Source organism: Mesocricetus auratus, unplaced genomic scaffold (genome assembly GCF_017639785.1).
Source record: "Mesocricetus auratus isolate SY011 unplaced genomic scaffold, BCM_Maur_2.0 Super-Scaffold_100282, whole genome shotgun sequence".
NCBI lineage: Eukaryota > Metazoa > Chordata > Mammalia > Rodentia > Cricetidae > Mesocricetus > Mesocricetus auratus.
In genome coordinates, this window is record NW_024429260.1 from 280528 (window position 1) to 302940 (window position 22413).

Here is a 22413-nt window from a genome sequence, read left to right on the forward strand (position 1 = left end):
ATACTGGTTATTACAAGTTTGTAAAAATGGTGAGGAAAAGACAGAGAAGTGGTAACAAGTTCATGTGTGGATCTGGATAGATGCACTAATTTATTTTAATTACTATGCTTGACAGAAATCAATGATAAGAATTCAAATAAGTTTCAGTGTTATGCATGCAAATTAATGGAAAATGTTGAAAGCAGAACTTTGCCTAATTACCATGGTGTGATCATTACACATTTTCTGTATATAGTGAAATGCCTTTTTGTACTTCATGGATATTTATAACTGCTAATTGACACTAAGATTAATATTCCATCTCCTGGTATATACACATGTATGCATACACATTAATGAATACATATATACAAATACATATGTATACTTCACTTTTATATAACACCCAATTACAGACACACAGCAACATACTTTGTCCCTTGTTTTGAAGCATGAAAAAATGGATAATAGAGTTGAGACAATTTTTCAAACCTACATAAATAAAGGCAAACAAGGTAACAAAACCTAGATGAAATATATTTGGCATTATTTCATCCACTGATTTTGAAAGGATTATTGAAGGGATGGTCATGAATCCTGTCATAGTGATTTAACTATAGAATTCATCCAAATGAGGCAATATATTAACAAAGGAAAGTCATCCTACCTATGAGTTTCTTCAAGGCTTCCTTCATATCTTTGTTCCTCAAGCTGTAGATGAAGGGGTTCAGCATTTGAGTCACAATAGTGTACATCACTGTTGCCACTGCTGTCATCCTGGGAGAGTCAGTTACTGCTGAGCTAATGCACACACCTAAACCTGTCCCATAGAATAAAGAAACAACTGACAGGTGAGACCCACAGGTGGAAAAGGCTTTAAATCTTCCTTGAACAGATGATATTTTCAAAACAGAGGAGACAATTTCAGTGTAGGAGAAAATTATTCCAGCAAAAGTAATGCCACCAAATGTTAAACCTGCAATATATATCAGTATATTGTTGATGAATATGTCAGAACAGGCTGCCTTGATGACCTGAGTAATTTCACAAAAGAAGTGAGGAATTTCCAAATCTTTGCAGAAGGACAGCCACAGCACCGTGAGGCTAAGTAGTAATGCATTCACAGAACTACTAAGCAGGGAGAATATAATGAGTAGGATACACAGGCGCCAGTTCATGATGACTGTGTATCTCAAGGGGTAACAAATAGCCACGTAGCGATCATATGCCATTGCTGCAAGAAGGCAGCACTCCAGACTTGCAAAAAGCATGGCAAAGCAAGCCTGAGAGAGGCATCCTGCAAATGTTATGGTTAGATTCTGTTCATGGATGTTCACTAGCATCTTTGGGATTGTTGTGGTGCTTGTAAAGAGATCAGTCAAGGAGAGGTTGGAGATAAAGAAGTACATGGGAGTATGGAGATGAGAATCTAAAATGATGGCCAAGATTATGAACAGGTTCCCAACCATTGTGACTAGGTATATGGACAGAAACAGTCCAAACATGACAGGTTGCAATTCTGGGTCACTTGAGAGGCCCAGGAGGAGAAAATTAGTAGCAGCTGTTTGGTTTGTGAATCTCATGGTTTTCAGATGCTGAAAAAAATAAAACGGTGATTATATGGAAAAAATGATCACAAATTTAAATTCAAAGGAAGTAAACATCACTTTTCCTCCTTTTTTGTCAACTTGAATCTCCATTCACGTGTCTGTTTCTACTTACTTCCCTCTTCTTTCTTTGTTGCTCTTTTCTATCTCTTAATTTCCTCCCCATTTTAGCATATATTATTTATTTTAATTTTATTTATCCATACCTTATCTTGTACAATATTATACTAGCTAATAAGAATAACGTAGTATATTATATGGCTATTTTCACTGAAAAAATTTTTAAAAACTATGGTAACTGGGAAACCAAAAAGGAAATTACTCTCAATATAAAATAAGGCAATTAATATAAAATCAGCTTTCAATAATATCATCTCAGTTGTGGCTCATTTGTAAAGAAGGAAATATGTACATTGAACCTTCTTATCTGCATCAGTGTATTCTTTAATAATACTGCAGAACACCATTAATCCTAGTCCTACTCGAGTCATATGAAGACTTTTCTTAAAAAAAGATCAAGCTTGATTTAGGATGCCTATAACACTTGCATTGTGGTTTAGCTTTGCCTTTGGGATGTCAAATTACCCCTTCTACTCATCCTCTTCATATTCTTATCTTACAAGCACTGAAATAAATAAAATTAAAGCACTAGTACCTATATGACACATTAAGCCAAAAGCTTTCAGGAAGCTTAGCATTCACGAATGAATGGCACAAGTTTTTTCCCTAATGTAAAACATACTTCACAAGAAACACAAATTTAGGAAAGAACTTGCCTGTTGTACAGAACTGAAGTGATTGTGTCTGAATCCAGAGGCAGCTGTGCTGACTACTAAGCTGAGCAAGACTTTTGTGAGGTAATTTCAGGTTGATATTTAAAGTCTTTTTAGCCCCTGGGGTTTTGACAATAAAATGAATTCATTAATAACATTTTTTACTATAAAGTGATTACATGGCAGCACAAATCCTCAAGGAGAAAATGTACCTGATGATAAAATTGCTTCAGATGATTAACACAGGCAGAGAGCCATGTTCTTCTGTCCTGTGATTTTTGTGTTGACATTTATTAGCATATTGTGCAAGCTTCAGTGCCTACAAGTTCAAATTTTATACCTTCTCTACAAGCAATGAAAATTTGCATGTTTGAGCTTGTAAATATAATAAGCTTTATATATTTAATGCAATGCATTCCAGATATGTTACTATGATCATATAACTTAGAGGCACAAATTCAAGAACTGGGTTAACTATGATCTAGTATATGACTCAGAAAAGTATTTTTTAATTTGGTTTTTCATTTGATAGAATAATATACAGTACATACTTAGGTATAAATTGATAATTCATTCTTGGTATTTGGGTTTGGGGTACATTTGGCATAAATAAAATGCAGATGCTTATTTTGTAAAGTCATAATGAAAGTCATGATAAACTATGATACACACACAAACATATATGCATATATATATGTAAATATACAGAATGGTAAAAAGTCTAAAGAAAAATTTTAAGAAATGCACAAATTTGCTTTTAGTCATATGGTTTTGAACAAATGTTTTGCCATCAAGGCAGAATGTAATTCATCATATTAATGAAAATGAAACTATAAAATAGAATAATGGAATGATGTAATTTCAGCGTTCATAAAAACAAGAATAAAGCTACCCTTAAGTAAGTGAATGTTTAAACATTGCTATAAAATGTGAAATTATGATATTTACAGAAAGTGGAAAGACTGGAAGTTACACTGCATGGAGTAACCCATGCTCAGAGAGACAGAAAAACAGAAAAAGTACTTTGAATTTTGATGGTGTGTGTGTGCATGTGTGTTTGTGTGTTTCTGTTGGAGCGAGGGTCAACTCAGAAGAGACCAAGAAGGAAGAAAGGAATAATGAGAATTGGAAGGAGTCTTAAGTTCACAGGTAGGCAGTTGGTGAAACACATGATATAAATATGGGAGAAAGAAAAGGTGGGGAAAGTTTAACCTGGATAGAACCATTGAAACTGTTATCAGAAAAAATTGACATGTTGTGTGCTTAGCCCTGAACAGCATGCAAAATTTACACACACACACACACACACACACACACACACACACACACACACCATACAGTCCAAAGCTGAGGAAACTTCATAGAACAAGAAATAGAAGGACTATAAAGCCAGAAGAGAGAGATAGGGGATACTAATTGCTATGTTTTAGACAGGGCTATGTTCTTTCATTTGCAATCACAATGGCAATCACAGTCACAATCACCACAAAGCAGTTATAGTTGTTTGCAATGATTGTATGGCAGGCTAGACTTGTCTTCAGTTAAGCATTAATCAAGAAACCACACCCCACTAAGCTGCACTATTGGATATAAGTGGATTCTGGGGAAAAGTCATTCATTGTCTTAATTGTGTACCCAGAGATGAGCCCTGAAGGGTGCAATGGCCAGTTTAAGCACAGGTCATAAGCTGGTCCTGCTTAAACTCAGTGAGTCACAAAGCAAAACGAGAAGACCTGAGTGTGAGAAAGAAACTTGCAGGGAGGAAGCAGACTATATACAGGTATGAGAAAACCAACAAAGTGTGCAGTGAGAGAAAGCAGTGTTGTTGAAGAATAAAATTAATTTTAAGTATTTATAAATTCATTTATATGCGTGAATAAATTAGTGCAAACAGACAAGAATCTCAGTCTAATATGGGTGTAGAAGCTTATTATCCTTAAAATAATTATCTGAATAAATTGTCATTTTATCAAACTACTATAATGATAGTGTGTTTCTTTTTATTTAAATAATTCTGAAACATAGAGAAAACCATTATGGAGTACCTCAAAGTATTTGCATAAGGACTTACTGATGAAGAAACACATGATGTTTCTCAGAAAATAAAACCAATAATTCACAAATGGCACCTTATAAAGGGAAAAGCCTTTTGTGTAGCACATAAAACTGTCACTCAAGCATATATACACTCTGAAGAATGGGAGAATACCATTTTCATGTACACATCTGACAGAATATTAATATTCAGAATAGGAAGTACAAGGATAAATACAATAAGAAAATAATCATATAGTCAGCACATAGTGAAGTTTGACTTATTCCTTTCAAATTTATATCCCCTTGATTTCTTTTTGTTGTCTTATCAACAAATTGCTCAACTATGCCAAGAGCAGCATTAATAACCAGAACCTGAACACAATCTAGATGCCACTCAACCAAAAATGTATAAAGAAAATGTGCTATATTTACACAATGGAATATTCCTCAACTGTTAAAAACAGTGACGTTATGAAATTTGAAGGCAAATATATGGAACTAGAAAAAATAACATCCTGAGTAAGGTAACCCAGACCCAGAGAGACAATTGTGGCATATGTTCACTCATAAATTTACTGTTAGCTTAAAGTAAAGAATATCTATGCCAAAATCCACAAGCTTCGAGAGGCTAGCCAAGAAATAGGTTCCAGAGTAGGACACATGAATTTCCCTGGAAAGGGAAAATAGAAGAGCTCTCCAAAGATGACTAGAAGATGGTGGGAATGGCAGCATGAGGAATCGGGTTGAGGATTGGATGGAGGGGAAGAGTAATGAGAGAGATAAATTGATAGGGGCATTTTGTAGTCATGTAAACTTGATACAAGGGAAACTCCTTTGAGTCTACAAAAATGACTCCAGGTAAGATTCCTAGCAAGAGTGGGGTAGATAGCCTGAACTTGTCACATCCTATAATCAGATTGACAAGTGCCTTAATTGTCATTGGGTAGCCTTTGTTAAGTAAGTGATGGCAACATATGTAGAGAGCCACAGCCAAGCACAGAGCTGTGGCCTGGGACTCAGGTTAAGTAGAAAGCAGAAGGATTTCATATGCTAGAATAATCAGGACCTTCACTAGGGAACACACAGGAGCAATTGGCCTGCTCATAGGAGTTCACAGACTATGAACCAATGGACAGGGATCCTACCTGGGACTGGGCTTTACCCACTTCATACATGTGATAATTGTTTGAATTGGACTACTTGGGGGACTCCTAGCAGTGTGAGCTGTTCCTGTCCCTAGCACTTTGGCTGTCTTTGGGGAACCTGTTGATAATGTTGGATTGCCTTGTCCAGCCTGAATACAACAAGAGCAGCTTAGTCACACATCAACTTGACATGCCATGCTTTGGCGGCACCCATGGGAGTTCTGCAAGGTTTAAGAGGGGTAGATTGGGGAGGAGGGCAGAAAAGAAGTGGGAGGAGGTACTGGAGAGGGAGAGGAATCTGTGTTCGAGATGTAAAATACATGGAATAATAATAATAATACTAAAGATAAAAGATGGAAGAAAGAATCCCAGGTATTAGAGATATGATTAAAGAAATAAATACCACATCAAATAAAATGTTGAATCTAAAAATAGCCTGCACAAAATATTATTGAAATTTTGGACCTTATGAAATGGCCAAATGTAAGAATAAGAGAACTAAAATATTCAATATCATTACTCATTATAGAAATGCAAGTTAAACTAAAGATTCAAGCTCATTCAAATAACTGTGTTTGTTAAAATAAATGACATCAAATTATTTGAAGGATGTAATTAAAGGATATTATTTATTCATTATTCATAAAATAGTATAATCACAATGAAAATCAACAGTTTTTTCAGAAAGCTATAAATGAAAGTCACTTATGATTCAGCTCTACCACTCCTGAGCATGCAGCAGAAGGACTTTATCTCCCCTTCAATCTGGATCAGCCTGAAAGCAGGTCTATTTTCCAACTTGATAAACAACAAAAATTCTTGTCTTGCTGTAGGCAGACCTAGTCGGGGTCCCTCATCCCAGGGAGAAATCAGGGATCTAGTACTCAGGTGGGCAAAGACACGAATACAAGAGAGTGCTGAATCTAAGTGTAATTTCTCAAAGCATGCATCAGACTTTTATCAATCATTATATGAGGAAGAAAAGAAGTTAATTTTGTACATATATCAAGGTACATTAAAGTCAGCAAATAAAATGTTAAATCTGAAAATAGCCTGCACAAAATATTAAACATACATATTTTAGTAAGAATTAGATATTAATATTCTCTACTTTTCAATTAAAAGACATAGACTGAGTGAATGAAATAAGAAACAAAATTGATCTTCTGGCTGTCTACATGAAGCTCATTTTAGGCTTAAAAGTAGGGACTATAGTAAAGAGAATGCATGAGATGTAATATTCAAAGCCAACAATATCAAGAAGCCAGAGTATTATCATCTCAGTACCTGACCCAAAAGACTTACAACTAAAACAAATCAAAATACATCAAAAGCAATACTTTTCTAATTGAGAAACAAAATAAGTAAGAAAATATTACAATGACATATATGCACAAAACTATGAGGCACCCAGCTTCCTAAGAAACATGGTACTAGAATTAAAGACACAAATTAAGACAAGACAGTAATAACAGATGATTTAATGGACCATTACCTCCATCATATATGTAATCTGGTCAAATATAAACAGAAACATCAGAATTCAATGATCTAGTACATCAACTGTAATACAAAGATATACATGGAATATGCTACTCAATAGCTGATGGGGAAGTCCTTCTGTGGATATATTTGTCTTATTGTTTGATAAATAAAGTGCTATTGGCCATGAGGGAAGCAAGATAGGTGGTACTAAGAGTCAAGGAAAATTCTGGGAAAGTAGTCAAGAGTAGAGAGTCACCATGTGATCCTGGGAAGAGAGGAGGCATGTGGCTGGCATCCTTTGTAAGATAAGATCTTATGGAAATATATATAAGTAATTATGGGTAATTACATACACACACACACACACACATATATATATATATATATTTAATTATGGGGTAATACTTATACTTAAGACATAACTAGTCAATGAGAAGCGCCAGACATTGGCAGACATCACTGTAACTAACAGAGTCTCTGTGTGTTATTTGAGGTTGATGTGACTCTGGGACCAGGATGGCAGGAAGAATGCTCATTATAAATGCTTTTAACCTTGTTTACCACTCCATCTGAAAAACAGTTCGTTTTCAGGGAAATAGTCTCCTGGTTCATGTTTCTTTGGAGTGGATCATATTTCCCTATTTATTTGTGTTTAAATCAGATTGACTCTTTTCCACTTGGATTTAGTTTGTTTACATGTGTGTGTTGGGGATGATGCAAATGCACACACTCATATGAACTGAGGTCATGGTCTACATAAAGAGGTCAGAGGACAACTTGTAGAAGCTATTTCTGTCCATTTTTATAAGTCTGTTCTGGATATTTTTTGTCAGGCAGATATGAGCTTTACTCACCTTAATTGAGAAACTGTCTCCATAAGATTGTGTTGTAGGCAGGCAAGCCTGTAGGTTATTTCCTTAAATATTAATGTGTACATTCCCAGCCCATTGTTGGAGGTGCCATTCTTGGGCTGTTGGTGTTGTGTTCTATAAGAAACAGGTTGTAAAGGTCATGAGGATCAGTCCTGTAAGCAGCATCCCTCTATGGCCACATTATCATCTCCTGCCTCCAGGTTCATGATCTGTTTGAATTCTCACCGGAGCTTGCTTTGATGAGGAACAGTGATGTGGAGATATAAGCAAAATAAACCACCTTCCCCCAAGATGAAAATCACTCAAACACAAAACAATATAATTATTACTCAGAAGTCTATGAAAGCCATTCTAAAACAGATTTCAACATGTAAAACAACAAACAAATGTTTTAAAAAAAGATCTACTTGCCTGGAAATCAAGTTTTTATCTTCAGTCTTCTTTCTGTCCTACAGCTCTATTTACACATACTTATATCTAGCCTTCTAGAAGACCACCTGCTGTGGCCTCTCCTTTTTCTCTGACCCCATTCCAAGGGGATTCCACAGACCTTCTCATTCAGCCTTCCTCTCTGGCCCCATCTCTTTGTCTCAGTGGCCAACACTAGAGGTTCACCCTATCGGAAACTTACCTACCACAATGACTTGTGAATCAGATAACCAGTCTTCATACTCCTTAGTGTTCTCTATATTAGCAATTCTACAGTCTCCTTGCAAGCCCCATTGCAGATCACATGCAGAGGATGGTTTCTCCTCTTTCCTTCATTTCCTGGGGATTCTGAAGATCCTCATGGCTGACCCAGCTTTTCTGCCTTCTGTGAACAATGTCAGCATTCCATAATTTATAGCCCAGTTCCATTCCTTCATGTCAGTTTCAAACACCTAGAAAAATGGTGTACCTGGGACTTCCTGTGGCCACTCTTGGGAGAGACTCAGAATAACTCCCTACCAGGTACCATTCAACCAACATAAGCTCCTAAGATCTACAAAACAATAATGGAACACTCACCCAACAAAGAAAAGAACAGATATAAAAACCTCGATTTACAATCATTCGAATTCAGATGCCTCTTGCCAACATAAAAATACAAATATAAAGAGACAACATAATATGTCTATACCAGATGCACAACAACCCTACTACAATCAAAAACCAAAAGTGAGAAAAATTATAAATTAATAATAAGAAATTAAACAGGAATCTCAAAAATTTCACAGTGAACTCGGGAACTATGAGAAACGGTCTCAGAAGTAAGCAGAAGGCATTTTATCTCAGGTGCATTTTGCTCCCTGATTATTCTTAGACATGATTTTTTTTGCCTCCTGTGACAAACATTCACATTCAAATTGTAACATGTATTTGTTCTTATTGAATATCAGGAATGTTGCAACATAGCTATAGAACCCAGTCTGGCCAGGGTACACTCAATCTGAATATGGATTTCTGACTTACTTTCATGATTTTCCAGATATAATCTATAGCATGTACCAGAAATTGCTCTTTCATGAGAAAATTCTGCTATGTTAATATATAGTATGTGTCTTATGGTATTAAATCACATGCTCTTCTGATACTGTTTGTCTGACCATATTTTTCTGAGCTCAAACAACCTTCCTTGGACCATTGATTTCTTGATTAAATTCAAATATATAAGAACACGGAAATTGAAGGTTGTCAATAGTATTAGAATGTAATCTGCCTCATTTTCTCATGTCCTCACATCCCAGGTCCAGGTTACAAGATCTACTCAGGTCATTGAAAGTAAGTAAGAAATAAGCCCTACCAAAAGAATGCAAGACAATGAAGGCAGCATTTTTGTATTGAAGATATGATAGAAGAAATGGACATTTTAGTCAAGGAAATTATTAAATCTAATAAAATCTACAGGCACAAAACATGAAAGAAATCTCTGACATTCCAAAAAGAATAGAATCACATGCTTTTCTGATAATGTTTATCTGATCATATTTTTCTGAGCTCAAACAACCTTCCTTGGACCATTGCTTTGTTGATTACATTCATATTTAAAGGAAAACTGAAATTGAAGGCTGTCAATAGTATTAGAACATAGTTTGCCTCATTTCTTTATGTCAACACATCCTAGGTTCAGGAATCAAGATCTACTAAGGTCAATGAAAGACAATAAGAAATGGTATGGGTATGGTTTTTCATTTATTGATACAAATTCAAGGTCAATTTTGTGATGCATACATTTCTCCTCTTGATTAAGTATTGTGCTTATACTGATATTTTAAAACATAATGCATAATTGAATACAGACTATAGATAGTTACTTATAACAGTCAGAACTTATGGTTAGGTAAGTTAGGTTTTCTAGATATACAGAAATATATTTGAGATAGATTGTCTTCAAAACTTTCAAATACCTTCAGAAAATGGCATTTAAAATGGTTTAGGGTTTTTCTTGACAATGAGAAATATCTGCTCCTGGCATCACCAATTACATCTGAGAGGAAGATGGTCATTGAAGAAACTTGTTATGGAGTTTGCTTTCAACATGGCAAGATTAGCCATTTGGGCAAAAAACTGCTCTTGCCTAGACTGCTGGACTGTTGCTATATAAACTGGACATGCAGGACTCACAGGAAAGTGACTACTGAACTCAAATAGTCCTACAGGGTTTCTGCTTCATGGAAGAGTCTACAAGACTTGCTGCAGGACACAGAAAAAATGAATGAAAGAGTGTCGATGCAAATGGACAGTTTAAAATTTCCTGCTTTGCTGAGAAGCCTTCTGGACACACTGTGCCTATGGGCTGAAGATGGATGCCCCAACATTACAGAGAACCTCGGGTGACTGTCCAGGCAGTAAGATGCCTTTGTCAATCATAGTGTTTATATATTATCCTTCTGTGGTCTTTGATAGAGTTGAAGGCAAATAGTTATAATTATAGTTTTCCTTAGTTATGGTAAAAGATAAGCTACATATAGAACTTTGGACACCCAAGGATGGGATGGATGATTTTTTTCTTTAAATCTTGCTAAATGTTGATAGACAAAATATTGTAACTGTGTTCTTACTTGATAAGTTATATATAATTTGACTATGTCAAAGTTAAGAGCATTCTTTTTGTTTAGACAGAAAAGAAGAGATGATGGGGAAAGTCCTGTATATATGTCAATAAAGCACTGTTGGCCAATATGGAACCAAGATGGGTGGGCCTAGAAGTCCAGGAGGATTCTGGCTAGGAGAAACACAGGGAGTCAAGATGTAATGGCATGAAGTAGGAAGCCCGGAAACTTCCCCAGTAAGAGAAATTCTTAGATTAACAATTATGGGGTAATTACTTAAGTCAGAGCTAGCCAGTAAGAAACAAGTAAGGCCAACAGCTTCATAATTAATATAGCCTCCTGTGTGTTATTTGGGACTGATGGGTCTCTGGAATCAGGCTGGGAGGAAGGCTTCTCTCAAGGAAAAGGCTTTCTTTACAATCTAGAGTGTTCTCAAGTTTGTCATATGCAGGAGATGCAAGAAAAATGCCTAACAACAGAAGGAAGAACCGCAGCTATTTGATGCAGCCTTACAATGCATCAGGAAGTTCATGTGACCTTTTGTCAAAGCAAGGACCATATGAACTGTTCTGGAGAGCATACAGACAACATGGGTATCCACTAAATGATATATTAAATAGGCTTAACCTATTGTCTATCGCAGGTATAGACCAAAGCTGTTGTTTTTGTATGCACAAATAAGGCATGTTTTATTTAATAGGACCAGGTGATATTGATTCACTCCCACAATTATTGCTACATGTAACATTTCATATGCCATTAGTAAGAGACAGACTACATAGGAACAACATGGATTTCACTGTACATGTTTTAGCTTCACTAATGGTTTGTTATCTGTGAAAGGGAATTTATAGATTGTATGAAACTTGCAGAACCATGATAATTAATGATGAAGAAGGTACCCAGGCAGCAATGCAAACGGATTGGATAAATGACCCTACATTTGTAACATGTGACCCATTGCATTTGCATAGCTTTTGTACCAAAAGATTATGCAAACCATTTATTGATTATTGCTTGTTTGTTCAAATTTTTGCATATAAAAATTGGCTAGATAGATATAATAAGTGGATGGATGTCAAATATAAGAATAGATAAGAGAGACTAAGGAATAAGTTAAAAATACACATTCCAATTGAATAGAAGAAAATATAACATATTGTAAATCCCTGCACTGCATGGCCTAATTGATGCCTTTCATGTTGAGATCATTTCAGGCATCTGTGAGGAGCATGTAAATAGACTGTGAAAAGCAAGTTGTAAACAGTTTGGAGGGAGTGATGAGCTTGAAAGGCAACAGAGTGATGAGTTGATGTGTATGTGGCTGATAGATAAGCATAGAGGAAAGCTCAGAGGAAACATAAAATCCACAAAGCAGGACACCAGAACAGCACTGTGATGCACTGGGCATGAGATGCTGTCTGAGTCACAAAACAGACTCTCCTCCACCAACCACCTGAGTGACCCCATGCCAGATCAAGAGCAAGCACTGACTGTCTGTATCTGAGCTGGAGCCCTGGTGTCCAGTTGGCCACTACACATTGCTGTGCAATCAAGAAGATGCAAAACCTGAATCTGAATGCAGAGGTACCCACATTACACTTATCTAGTTATGGTATATTATACCATGGCCCCTTGGATCCTTTTGCTTATTTGTTAGATGATTATTTTACTTATGCTGATTGGTTAGAAATACAGTTGATGTGAGACATGTGATACACGAATAAATGTAATATTCAAGTGAAATAAAGAGAAATAAGCCACACCAACAGAATGCAAGACAAGGAAGACAGCAATTTTTTTGCATTGAATATAAGGTAGAATAAATGGACTTAAAAATTACAGGCATAAAACATGAAGGAAATCTCTGACACTCCAAAAAGAATACATCTATGATTAATAAGATTACAGGACCCTTTCTCTAAACATTATAGTCCAAAGTCAGAAAATATTTTCAACAAAATCATAGAAGAAAATTTTCCTAACATAGAGACAGCGACGCCCAAGAAGTAAAAAAGCATAGAGAACACCAAATAGACTAAATCAGAAAATAAAGTCCGGTCAGCACATACTAGTCAAAGTGCTACATATACAGGAAATACAAAAACTATGAAAAGTTGCAATGGAAAAAGACTAAGTAACACCAAAAAGCCAATTGATTAGAAAACACCTGTCTGTCAAGGGAGACACTAAAACACAGAAAGACATGAACAGATGTTCTGTAAATTCAGAGAAAACTGATGGATGTGGCACCTGTGCCACAAGTAAATCTGAGGTATCAGCAAAAGAAAGACCAGACTCCAGCTGTTTGTACTAAGAAGTCCATGTGCTGACTTTATTGCTAGGAGAGAGAGAGAGAGAGAGAGAGAGAGAGAGAGAGAGAGAGAGAGAGAGAGAGAGTCTTTATTGCAAGTGCTAAGAGGTCTTGCTCTTGTAGGAGGGAGCAGTCTTACAACACAGTGGAAAAACCTCAGGTGGAAGAGAACATGTTTTCCTCCTGCTAGACATTGATGTCAGTGGGACAATGTGGGGGCAGTAATCCAGAATTAGAAAGCAGAATGCACCTATGGCTATCAGCTGACAAATAACTCAGAGACCCTGTGGGGACTAGGCTCCAACACATGGACTGTCATTTCAGATGGAGAGAGGAAACCATTCCATTATAAAGCCAAATTTAAGCAGTATCTACCTACAAATACAGTAGTATAGAAGGTGCTAGAAGAAAATCTTCAACCAGAAAATATTAACCACACCATGGAAACACATGAAATAAACAAACTTAGACCAGGCAAAAAATCCACACCACTAGAAGAAGACCATGGAGGTGAATAAGCACTGCTCATTGGCAACTCTCAACATCAATGATATCAATTCTCTAATAAAAATAATCAGAATAACAGATTGGATTGAATAATAACTCTTCTTTCTGATCCAATGAAGAAACATACATTAGCATCAAGGAGAGACATCACCTCAAGATACAAGAAAGGAAAAAAAAGATATTATAAGCAAACTGACCAAAGAAGTAAGCAGGTATAGCCATTTAAATTTATGATAAAATGTACCCCAATCCAAAATTAATCACAATAGATAGGGAAGAATACCAAATGCTTGCTGAAGGAAAGATACTTTAGATTTGCAACTGTGCACCTGAGTTTATAATGAAAATATAAATAAAGCTAAAATCACATGTTGACATTCACAGAGTAATTCTGAGTTACTGCAATATCCACTTTAGAGAAAAGCTAAAAGGAGAAATGCTGGAGCTAAATGCTATCATAAACAAAACAAACTTAACAGATATTTACAGAAAATTTCACTCAAACAAAAGAGGATATACATTCTTTTCAGCATCTCTTTGAACTTTCTCCTAAATTGACCACACACTTGGATACAAAACAAATAAAAAATTGAACTGAGCTCCTGTAACTCAGTCTCAGAAAGGGAGGAGTGATGAGCAAAGGGGTCAAGACCAGGCTGGTGAAACCTAAAGAAACTGCTGACCTGAACAAGGGGAGCTCATGATCCCCAGATTGATGGTTGAGAGGTTAACATGGGACTGATCCAGACTCCCTAAATTTGGGTGTCAGTGAGGATATCTTGGCAATCTATGGGGCCTTGGGTACTAGATCAGTATTTATCCCTGGCATACTAGTTGACTTTGGGAGCCCATTCTGCATGGTGGGATGCTCTCTTTGCCTGGACACATGTAGAAAGGCCTAGTCCATGTCCCGGATGAAATAATAGACTTTGGAGATCCCCCATGGAGGGCCTCTCCCTCCTTGGGTAGCAGAGTGGGGATTGGGTGTGGTGGTGGGGGTTCATGGTGGGTTGGAGAAAAGGGGAGGGGAAGGGAGCTGGTATTGACACGTGAAGCAAGATTGTTACTAATTTAAATAAAAAGGATTAAGAAAAAGAAAATTAAAATAGCCCAGCATCTTATATGATCATTACTGATTAACACTAAATATCAACAGCAACGAAAAGAAGAGAACATACAAACACATGGTAACTGAAACATGCACATTGAATGAAAAATAAATCAAGACACGAATTAATAACTTTATAGAATGGAATCAACATGAGAACACAACTTATGCAAAGTTATGGAACACAACGAATGCACTTTAAAGACACAAGTTCATAACATTAAATACCTCCATTAAAAAAAGAAAGAAAATGTCCCATGTTAGAAAATTTACAGTCCACAAATATGTCCATAATAAAAAGAAGTAATAACAATCTAAAATACTAGAAGGAAGGAGGTAATCAAACTGAAGGATCAACTTAATAAAATGGACAAAACAACAGCATTGTAAAAAGCTTAAATAAAATAGTTGGGTTTATTTTCGAGAAAGTCAGTACTATTGAATAACCTAGCAAAATTTTATAAGAGGTGTTGAGGAGTAATGTGAATGAACAGAATTAGAAACAAAAATGAGGGCATAACAACAGAAACAAAGCAAATGCACAGGATCATAAGATAATACTTTAAAAATCTGCACTCTAAAAATTAGAAAATTTAAAAAAATATGGGAATACAGCAGAATGCAAAACCAATACAAAAAATTAGTGCACTTCTTATATATGAAGGATGACAACTTTGGTGATATATAAAACCTAAAAAATTTAACTAAAGATTATATAAGCAATTTAAATAGACTTATTACCCCTAGGTAAACAGAGGGTGTAAAGAAAAGTCTCCCAAATGGAAAAAATACTAGGATGGGATTGTTAGCATAGAAATCTACAAGACTGGCAGAAAAATTCTGATGCCAACACTCTTCAAACTATTCCACAAAATAGAGATATAAGGAACATCATCTTATTCTTTTTTTTAACTACAGACACAATTACTCTGATAATTAAACCATATAAAGAGAAAATAAAAATAATTAGAGACCATTTGTCTTATGCACATAGATGCAAAAATCTTATTTATTTATTTAGGTTTCTCAAGACAGGGTTTCTCTTTGTAGCCTTGAATGTCCTGGAACTCATATAGATCTGCCCGACTCTGCATTCTGGGTATTGGGTTTAAAGGCATACATCACCGCCTAGATGCAAAAATATTAAAAACAAACTTGCAATCCAATTATAAAAACAGGTTAAAAAGATCAACTCCCATGACCAAGTAGGCTGAACCTACAGATTAGTGGATAATCAATATACATAAACTGATAAGTATTATTCACCATAATGTCTATCAGCAGATTTAAAACAGAATATCATTATTATCTCATTAGATGAAGAAACGTTTTGTGATAAAATTCGACATTTCTTCATGACTAGGAATAAAAAAATCCTCAATATACTAAAGTTTATTTAAAGCAAACTCACAGCCAACATCAATCTAGTCAGAGAACAAAAACCTGAGAATTTCTACCAAAATTATGAAGAAGACAAAGTTGTCCATTATTCCCATACCTGTCTGATACAGTGCATCACATCTTCGCTGGAGTCATGGGACAAATGAAGAAGGGCAAGGAGACACAAATAAGAAGGAATTAAAATATTTATTTTTGGATGATATTATTTGTATATAAAAGGTTTTAAAACTCTACCAGGAAACTTCTACAACTATACAAAATGAAAACAAGCTAGCAGAATACAATATCATTACACAAAAATCTGAAGCTTATGTTAGCCTTCCTATATAAAAATTATAAATGACTAAGAAAAAATCAGGGAAACAAAATATTTCACAATTACCTCAAAAATGTCTCCTAGTAACTCTAGCCAGGCAAGTGAATGACTTATATAATAAAGATTTTAAAATATTGAATAAAGTAAATATGATATAAGATGGAAAGATCTTCCATGTTCATGGATACATAAACTTACTATAGTAAAAATGAGAATTATACACAAAGCAAACAGATTCTACATAATTTCTAGTAAAATTCCAGCACAGATCATCACAAATCTTGAAAGAACTACTTTCAGTTTCATATGGAAACACAAAAGCACAAGCAGAAGTAAAAAATCCACAACTAAATGTAAAACAAAAATAAACGGACAAAAACTGTGGGAATTACCACCATGCCAAATTTTAAATTTAACTGCAAATTCATACTAATAAATACAGCATGGCATTGGCACAAAAACAGCCAATGGGAATGAATTAAAGCCTCAAATGCCAGTTCACACATCTTGGAGCACCTTTTTTTTGTATAAAGAAGCAGAGAGAGAGAAATGATTGCACATCCTGACAAGGATATGGAGTTAGAGGAAACCCTCAATTATTTTGTACAGCAACTACAGAAATCAGTGTGGTACTTGCCTGGTGAAATGGGAATAAATCTACCTTATGATCCATCTATGTCATTCTTGGGTCTACCCCAAAAGGATGTTGAATCTTCTCAGGGACATTTCCTAAACAATGTCCATTGGTTACTCTATTTATGGTAACCAGAAATTGGAAACAACTTACACATCTAGCAATGAATGAATGAATGAAGACAGTGTGGAATAATTATACAAAGGAGTATTATACAGATATTAAAATCATGAAGTTGATAGAATAACGGAGTTAGAAAAATCTGAATTGGGTAAAATACACAAAAAGACAGATATGGCTATGTTGTGATTTCAATAGGAATAGCTGACATAGGCTCATATATTTGAAAGGTTGGTCATCAAGGTGTGCCACTATCAGCAGGTATGAACTTGTTGGAGTAGATGTGGCCTTATTGTAGGAAGTGTGTCTGGCTGAGAATGTGTGGAGGGTGTCGGGGTTGATGACACAGAGATTGGTTGGTGGTGCAAAGAAAGCTTCAAGAAGGTCCCCTTTTTTCTTACCCTGGCTGGTTATATGCCCCTGACACCATAGTTGGCCTGGGGGGATGGGGAGTGTTAGCCATTGGAAAGATCAAAGTCAGGGTGTTCCTGTGAGCTGTGAGTGAGCCCTTATCAAGAACCTATTGCTCCATAAACATTTCTTATGGGCACCGGATTGTTTTTAGTAAACATGTTTTCTTTGTGGTCGGTTACAGCTGTCTGCTGGCAGGCTGATTGGAAAGTGGGCCTCCAGCCAAGGTCTGTTGTTCCCACACTGGGGGTTAGGCTTTGCCTTTTCAGAAGCTGAATTCAGACAGAGTGTCTGAATTTTCCATCTGTCTGCTGAATTTTCCATCTGTCTGCTGATCCAGATGTAGAACTCTCAGTTCCTTCTCCAGCATCATGTTTGCCTGTGTGTAACCATATTTCCTAGCATGACAATAATGTATTAAACTTAAGAATGGAAGCAAACCTCAATTAAATGCTATCTTTTATTGAAGTTGCCATGGTCATGGCATTTCTTCATATATATAAAACCCTGACAAAGACATGGAATGTTTGCTTATATATGCATGTTTGTTCCTAAGTCTTTGATAATTAGGTTACACTCCATATAACCACAAAGGTTAGTAAGGAATAATTGTTCAGTGGGATGATATCAGATCTTTCCTTGTCAGTGAGGAGGCCTATGTAGTCTATGGGGCATGGGTAGTATTTTTCCTTGGTGTACAAATAGATTTTGAATGCCCATCCTAGAGTGAGGGATGCTTTCTCAGCCTGGACTCTTAGGCCAGGGACTAGGCACTGCCTGGATGAAATGACAGACTCTGGAAATCCATAATGGAGGGCCTCACCCTCCCAGGGGATCAGAGTGGAAATTGGGTGGCAGATTGGGAGATCTGGTGTGGAGGGCAGCAGAGGAGAGAAGGGAGAAGAAACTGGGATTGACAGGTGAAACGAGCTTGTTTATAACCTAAATGAAAGAAATGAAGAGAAAAAATGATGTGAAATAGAAATGATATTTATGGAAAGACAAGAGGGGCACATGAATCATAGGATCAAAACATTATTCTACAACACTCCAAGATGTGTCACTTGGATTGCTTTAAGAAAAAGTTAAAAAACAATAACCAGGCTGGATTTGGGGAATCAAGACAATGCTGGGAAGCAGAAGGAGGAGATGCCAGAGCATGCAGAAAAGCAACATGGGCATTACAAAGAAAATGTAACTGAGGCTCATAAAAGAACATAGATTAAAGTATACAGGTTAATTTAACTCATAAGAGCTAGCAATAGACAGTCCTAAATAATTGTCCCAAATTTCACAACTAATGAGTCACTGTGTCATGAGTTGAGAACTGGCTGGTGAGACAGTGTAAGGCATACAACAGGTAGGAGAAGTGGGAGTTAAAAGATGGATATGGGGAAGGACAGATAAAACTAAAGGCCATTTGAAGCACGATATGGAGACTCAATGCTCTAAACTTCATATATATCTCTAAATGAAACCCACATTTCTAGGAATGGGTGATATTTAATTGCATTGTTGGCTAAAAGGGCTCCATCAGAACTCCACAAACAATCCAGACTGCTGACAAGGCTACATATTGTTTTCCAAAAACTCATGATGGCAAGGTGCTATTGTTGAAGACAACACCTATATAACTTGATGAAAACCAAGAAGTTAAGCTAGTGTTTACTTACAGCATTTATTCCTACTGACTAGTGTTCATGATACTAGAAAGTACTTTGCACAATCTCCCAAGGGAGAAAAGTAACAACTAACCAAGCTACAAGCCCTTTGATCTACAATGATGACCTACTGGTAATATGTGGATTTGCAATCATAGTTACTAGTGGATTTGTGACCACCTCCCTTCTTCATGTGGGGATATTTTCTGTATTAAGCATGGTGCTTATGAATACTTTCATAACCACTGTGAATTTGTATGTGTAACTCTTTTGATTGTATTCATTCACTAGCTCTTATCCATGATTTTCATCTGTATGCTACCCTCCCACCTCCTAATGTGATTTGACCCTACCTGTATCATTATTTCCTTTTGAACTTCCCTGTCATTGCTTTTAATGGCCTTTCTCCACAATACCCCCACTCTCTTATTAATTCTTTGACCTCTGTGGGTATTTCAAATGAAACATCTGTACCTGAACTTAAAAGCTAACATTCAGAAGGAGAGAAAACATGTGACATATTTTTCTGAGTCTGAGTTATCTCAATTGGAATATTTGTTTCAAGCACATTTCTTAATGTAAGAATTAATTTTTATTTATGTTTTAAATAGTGGGATAATATTTTATCATGTAAATACACCACACTTTTTATCCATTCATAAGTCTTGATGTATAGGAGGCTTTCATTCTTATTGTGAATAGAGTACCAAAGACTATGATGAAAATGTTACCAAGTAATAACATAGTGTCTTTTTGGTTTATGTCAAACAATATCTTAACTGAATAATATGATAGAACTTTAGATTTTTATTTTTATTTACTTTTTGTGCAAAGGTTTTTCTTTGTAACACTGGCTGTCCTAGAACTGGCTATGTATATCATGTTGGCCTTAAACCCAAAGAGATCTGCCTGCCTCTGACCTCTTGATGGTTGTATTAAATGTGTGCACCCTCTATGCTTTTGATCATGTAGTGGATATGTACTTAGAGTTTTAGGGAAGGACCAAAATGAGTTCCATAGTGGCGGCATCCGATTCTATTTACATCAACAGTGAATAATTGTTACTTTTCACTTTCTTGATGGTTAAAGATGATGAACACTAAATATATTTCATCTTTAAAGACCACCCTATTTTGCTTCATAGCCTAATTTTGTAATTGGTGTCATTCTCTCTCCCTCTCTCTCTCTCTCTCTCTCTCTCTCTCTCTCTCTCTCTCTCTCTCTCTCTCTTATAGTGTGTATTTTCTCTGATGCCATAAAACACATTCTTATCTGGCTTTAACAAAATGATGTAGCTTTTGGGGGCAAATATAAAGCCTAGAAGTGATTCTCTGGAAGGTAAAACAGAGAAGACGTCCACAGCCACCATAAACTTCCCCTTGTTACTGCGGTAGACAGGAAGGAAAGTGACCCACACACTGAAGAACACAAGCATGCTGAATGTCAAGAACTTGGCTTCATTGAATTTGTCAGGGAGATTTCTGGACAAGAAGACCATGGTGTAGCACCAAAGAACAGAGGTACCTCAGCCACAATGGAAAGCAAAGGCTGAGCCTTTGTTTCCCAAAATTATGATGTGTCTATGTTGAGTATGAGTATCTTGATCAACAAAGGGAGAAGAGGTTCCCAGCCAGATTCCACAAAGAATGATTTGGAGTAGAGTGAAGATGAGAATGATGTAGTTAGTGGCTCTTGATATTATTAACCACCTCATTAATCTCCTGAAAAAATAACCTTGAAAGCAATAACTACATTAATAGGTTTAACCAACACAGTAGAGAAAGCCACAGTGAATAAAATTGCAAATGTCATCTGCCGCAGGATATAGGTGACTGTGTTGTGTTTCCAAATAAAGAACAAGGAAGAGAGGAAACAAATGATGAGTGTGATGAGCAGAATGTAACTGAGGGCCCGATTATTGGCCTTTACAATGGGAGTGTCTCTATGTTTCACAAAGATGCCCAGAACAGAAGCTGTAATTACAAAGAAGCAAAAGGCTGTGCTACTGAGTGCCATGCTGAAGGGATCTTCAAAATGTAAAAATGTCAGTTTTCTGGAGGCAATGGTTCTTCTCTGTGTTTGCATAATGGCTTGTTGCTGGACACTTCACAAATGATCCATATCTGGGAAGATATTAAAGTAATCATAACAATGTGTTCAGATGTTTCTTTTGATCCTAAGTTACTTTCATCACCAACTGATTGGACTGTTACTTAAATGACATTGTTTGGTCTTTCAATCATAAATGAATAAATGTTCTTTAGTGAGCAATTCCAAATTCATATACCCTATATTTTTCATGCAGCCACAAATTAATTAAGCCTAAAGCCATTCATCTGTATTTACATTCATGCTTCCCTTGAATTTATAAATGTATTTCAAATTTATTTAAAATAACTTCACTACTAAATTCCCTCATGTATACCTAACTTAATTCTTATGTCCCTTCCTAATAAAACCTCATGCCTTAACTTGAATTGGACATGTTTTCACATGTAAAACAAATTTATTTTCTTTAAAAGTAGTTACTATAATTTTATCACAAAGAAGGTTCCCACATTACCAAATAAAGGGATTTCCATAGTCATCAACATTCCTGACTTCAATCTCTATTATAGAACTATAGTCCTGAGAAGAGCTTGGTATTGGCACAATTATAGGCAGGTAGGCCAATGGAATCCAATTGAAAACCCTAATATTAACCCACACACCTTTGCACACATGATTGTTGACAGCTGGTGGGAGTGCCAACTCGTATACCCAGTTTAGGAATCAGTATGACAGTCCCACAGGATAATGGGAATCAGTCTAACCCCAAGATCTAGCATTTCTACTCTTAGACATATACCCAAATGATGCACATTCACACAATAGGGACATTTGTTCAAGTATGTTCATAGCAGCATTATTTGCAATAGTCAGAACCTAGAATCTTCCTAGATGGAACTAGAAGAAACCATCCTGAATGAGGTAACCCAGTCACAAAAAGACAACCACGGTATGTACTCACT

General features: G+C 36.1%; 1 protein-coding gene across 1 annotated transcript; it reads right to left on the reverse strand.

The window, feature by feature from the left end:
* Positions 1–623: 623 nt before the first annotated feature.
* LOC121136478 (olfactory receptor 7G2-like) lies at positions 624–1562 on the reverse strand. Its single transcript, XM_040736963.1, has one exon. It carries the CDS (start codon positions 1560–1562, stop codon positions 624–626), a length of 939 nt encoding a protein of 312 aa, XP_040592897.1.
* Between the last annotated feature and the right edge of the window lie 20851 nt (positions 1563–22413).

Coding starts and splice junctions, on each gene's coding strand:
- LOC121136478 (XM_040736963.1), bottom strand. CDS start 1,562: ATGAGATTCACAAACCAAACAGCTGCTACTAATTTTCTCCTCCTGGGC.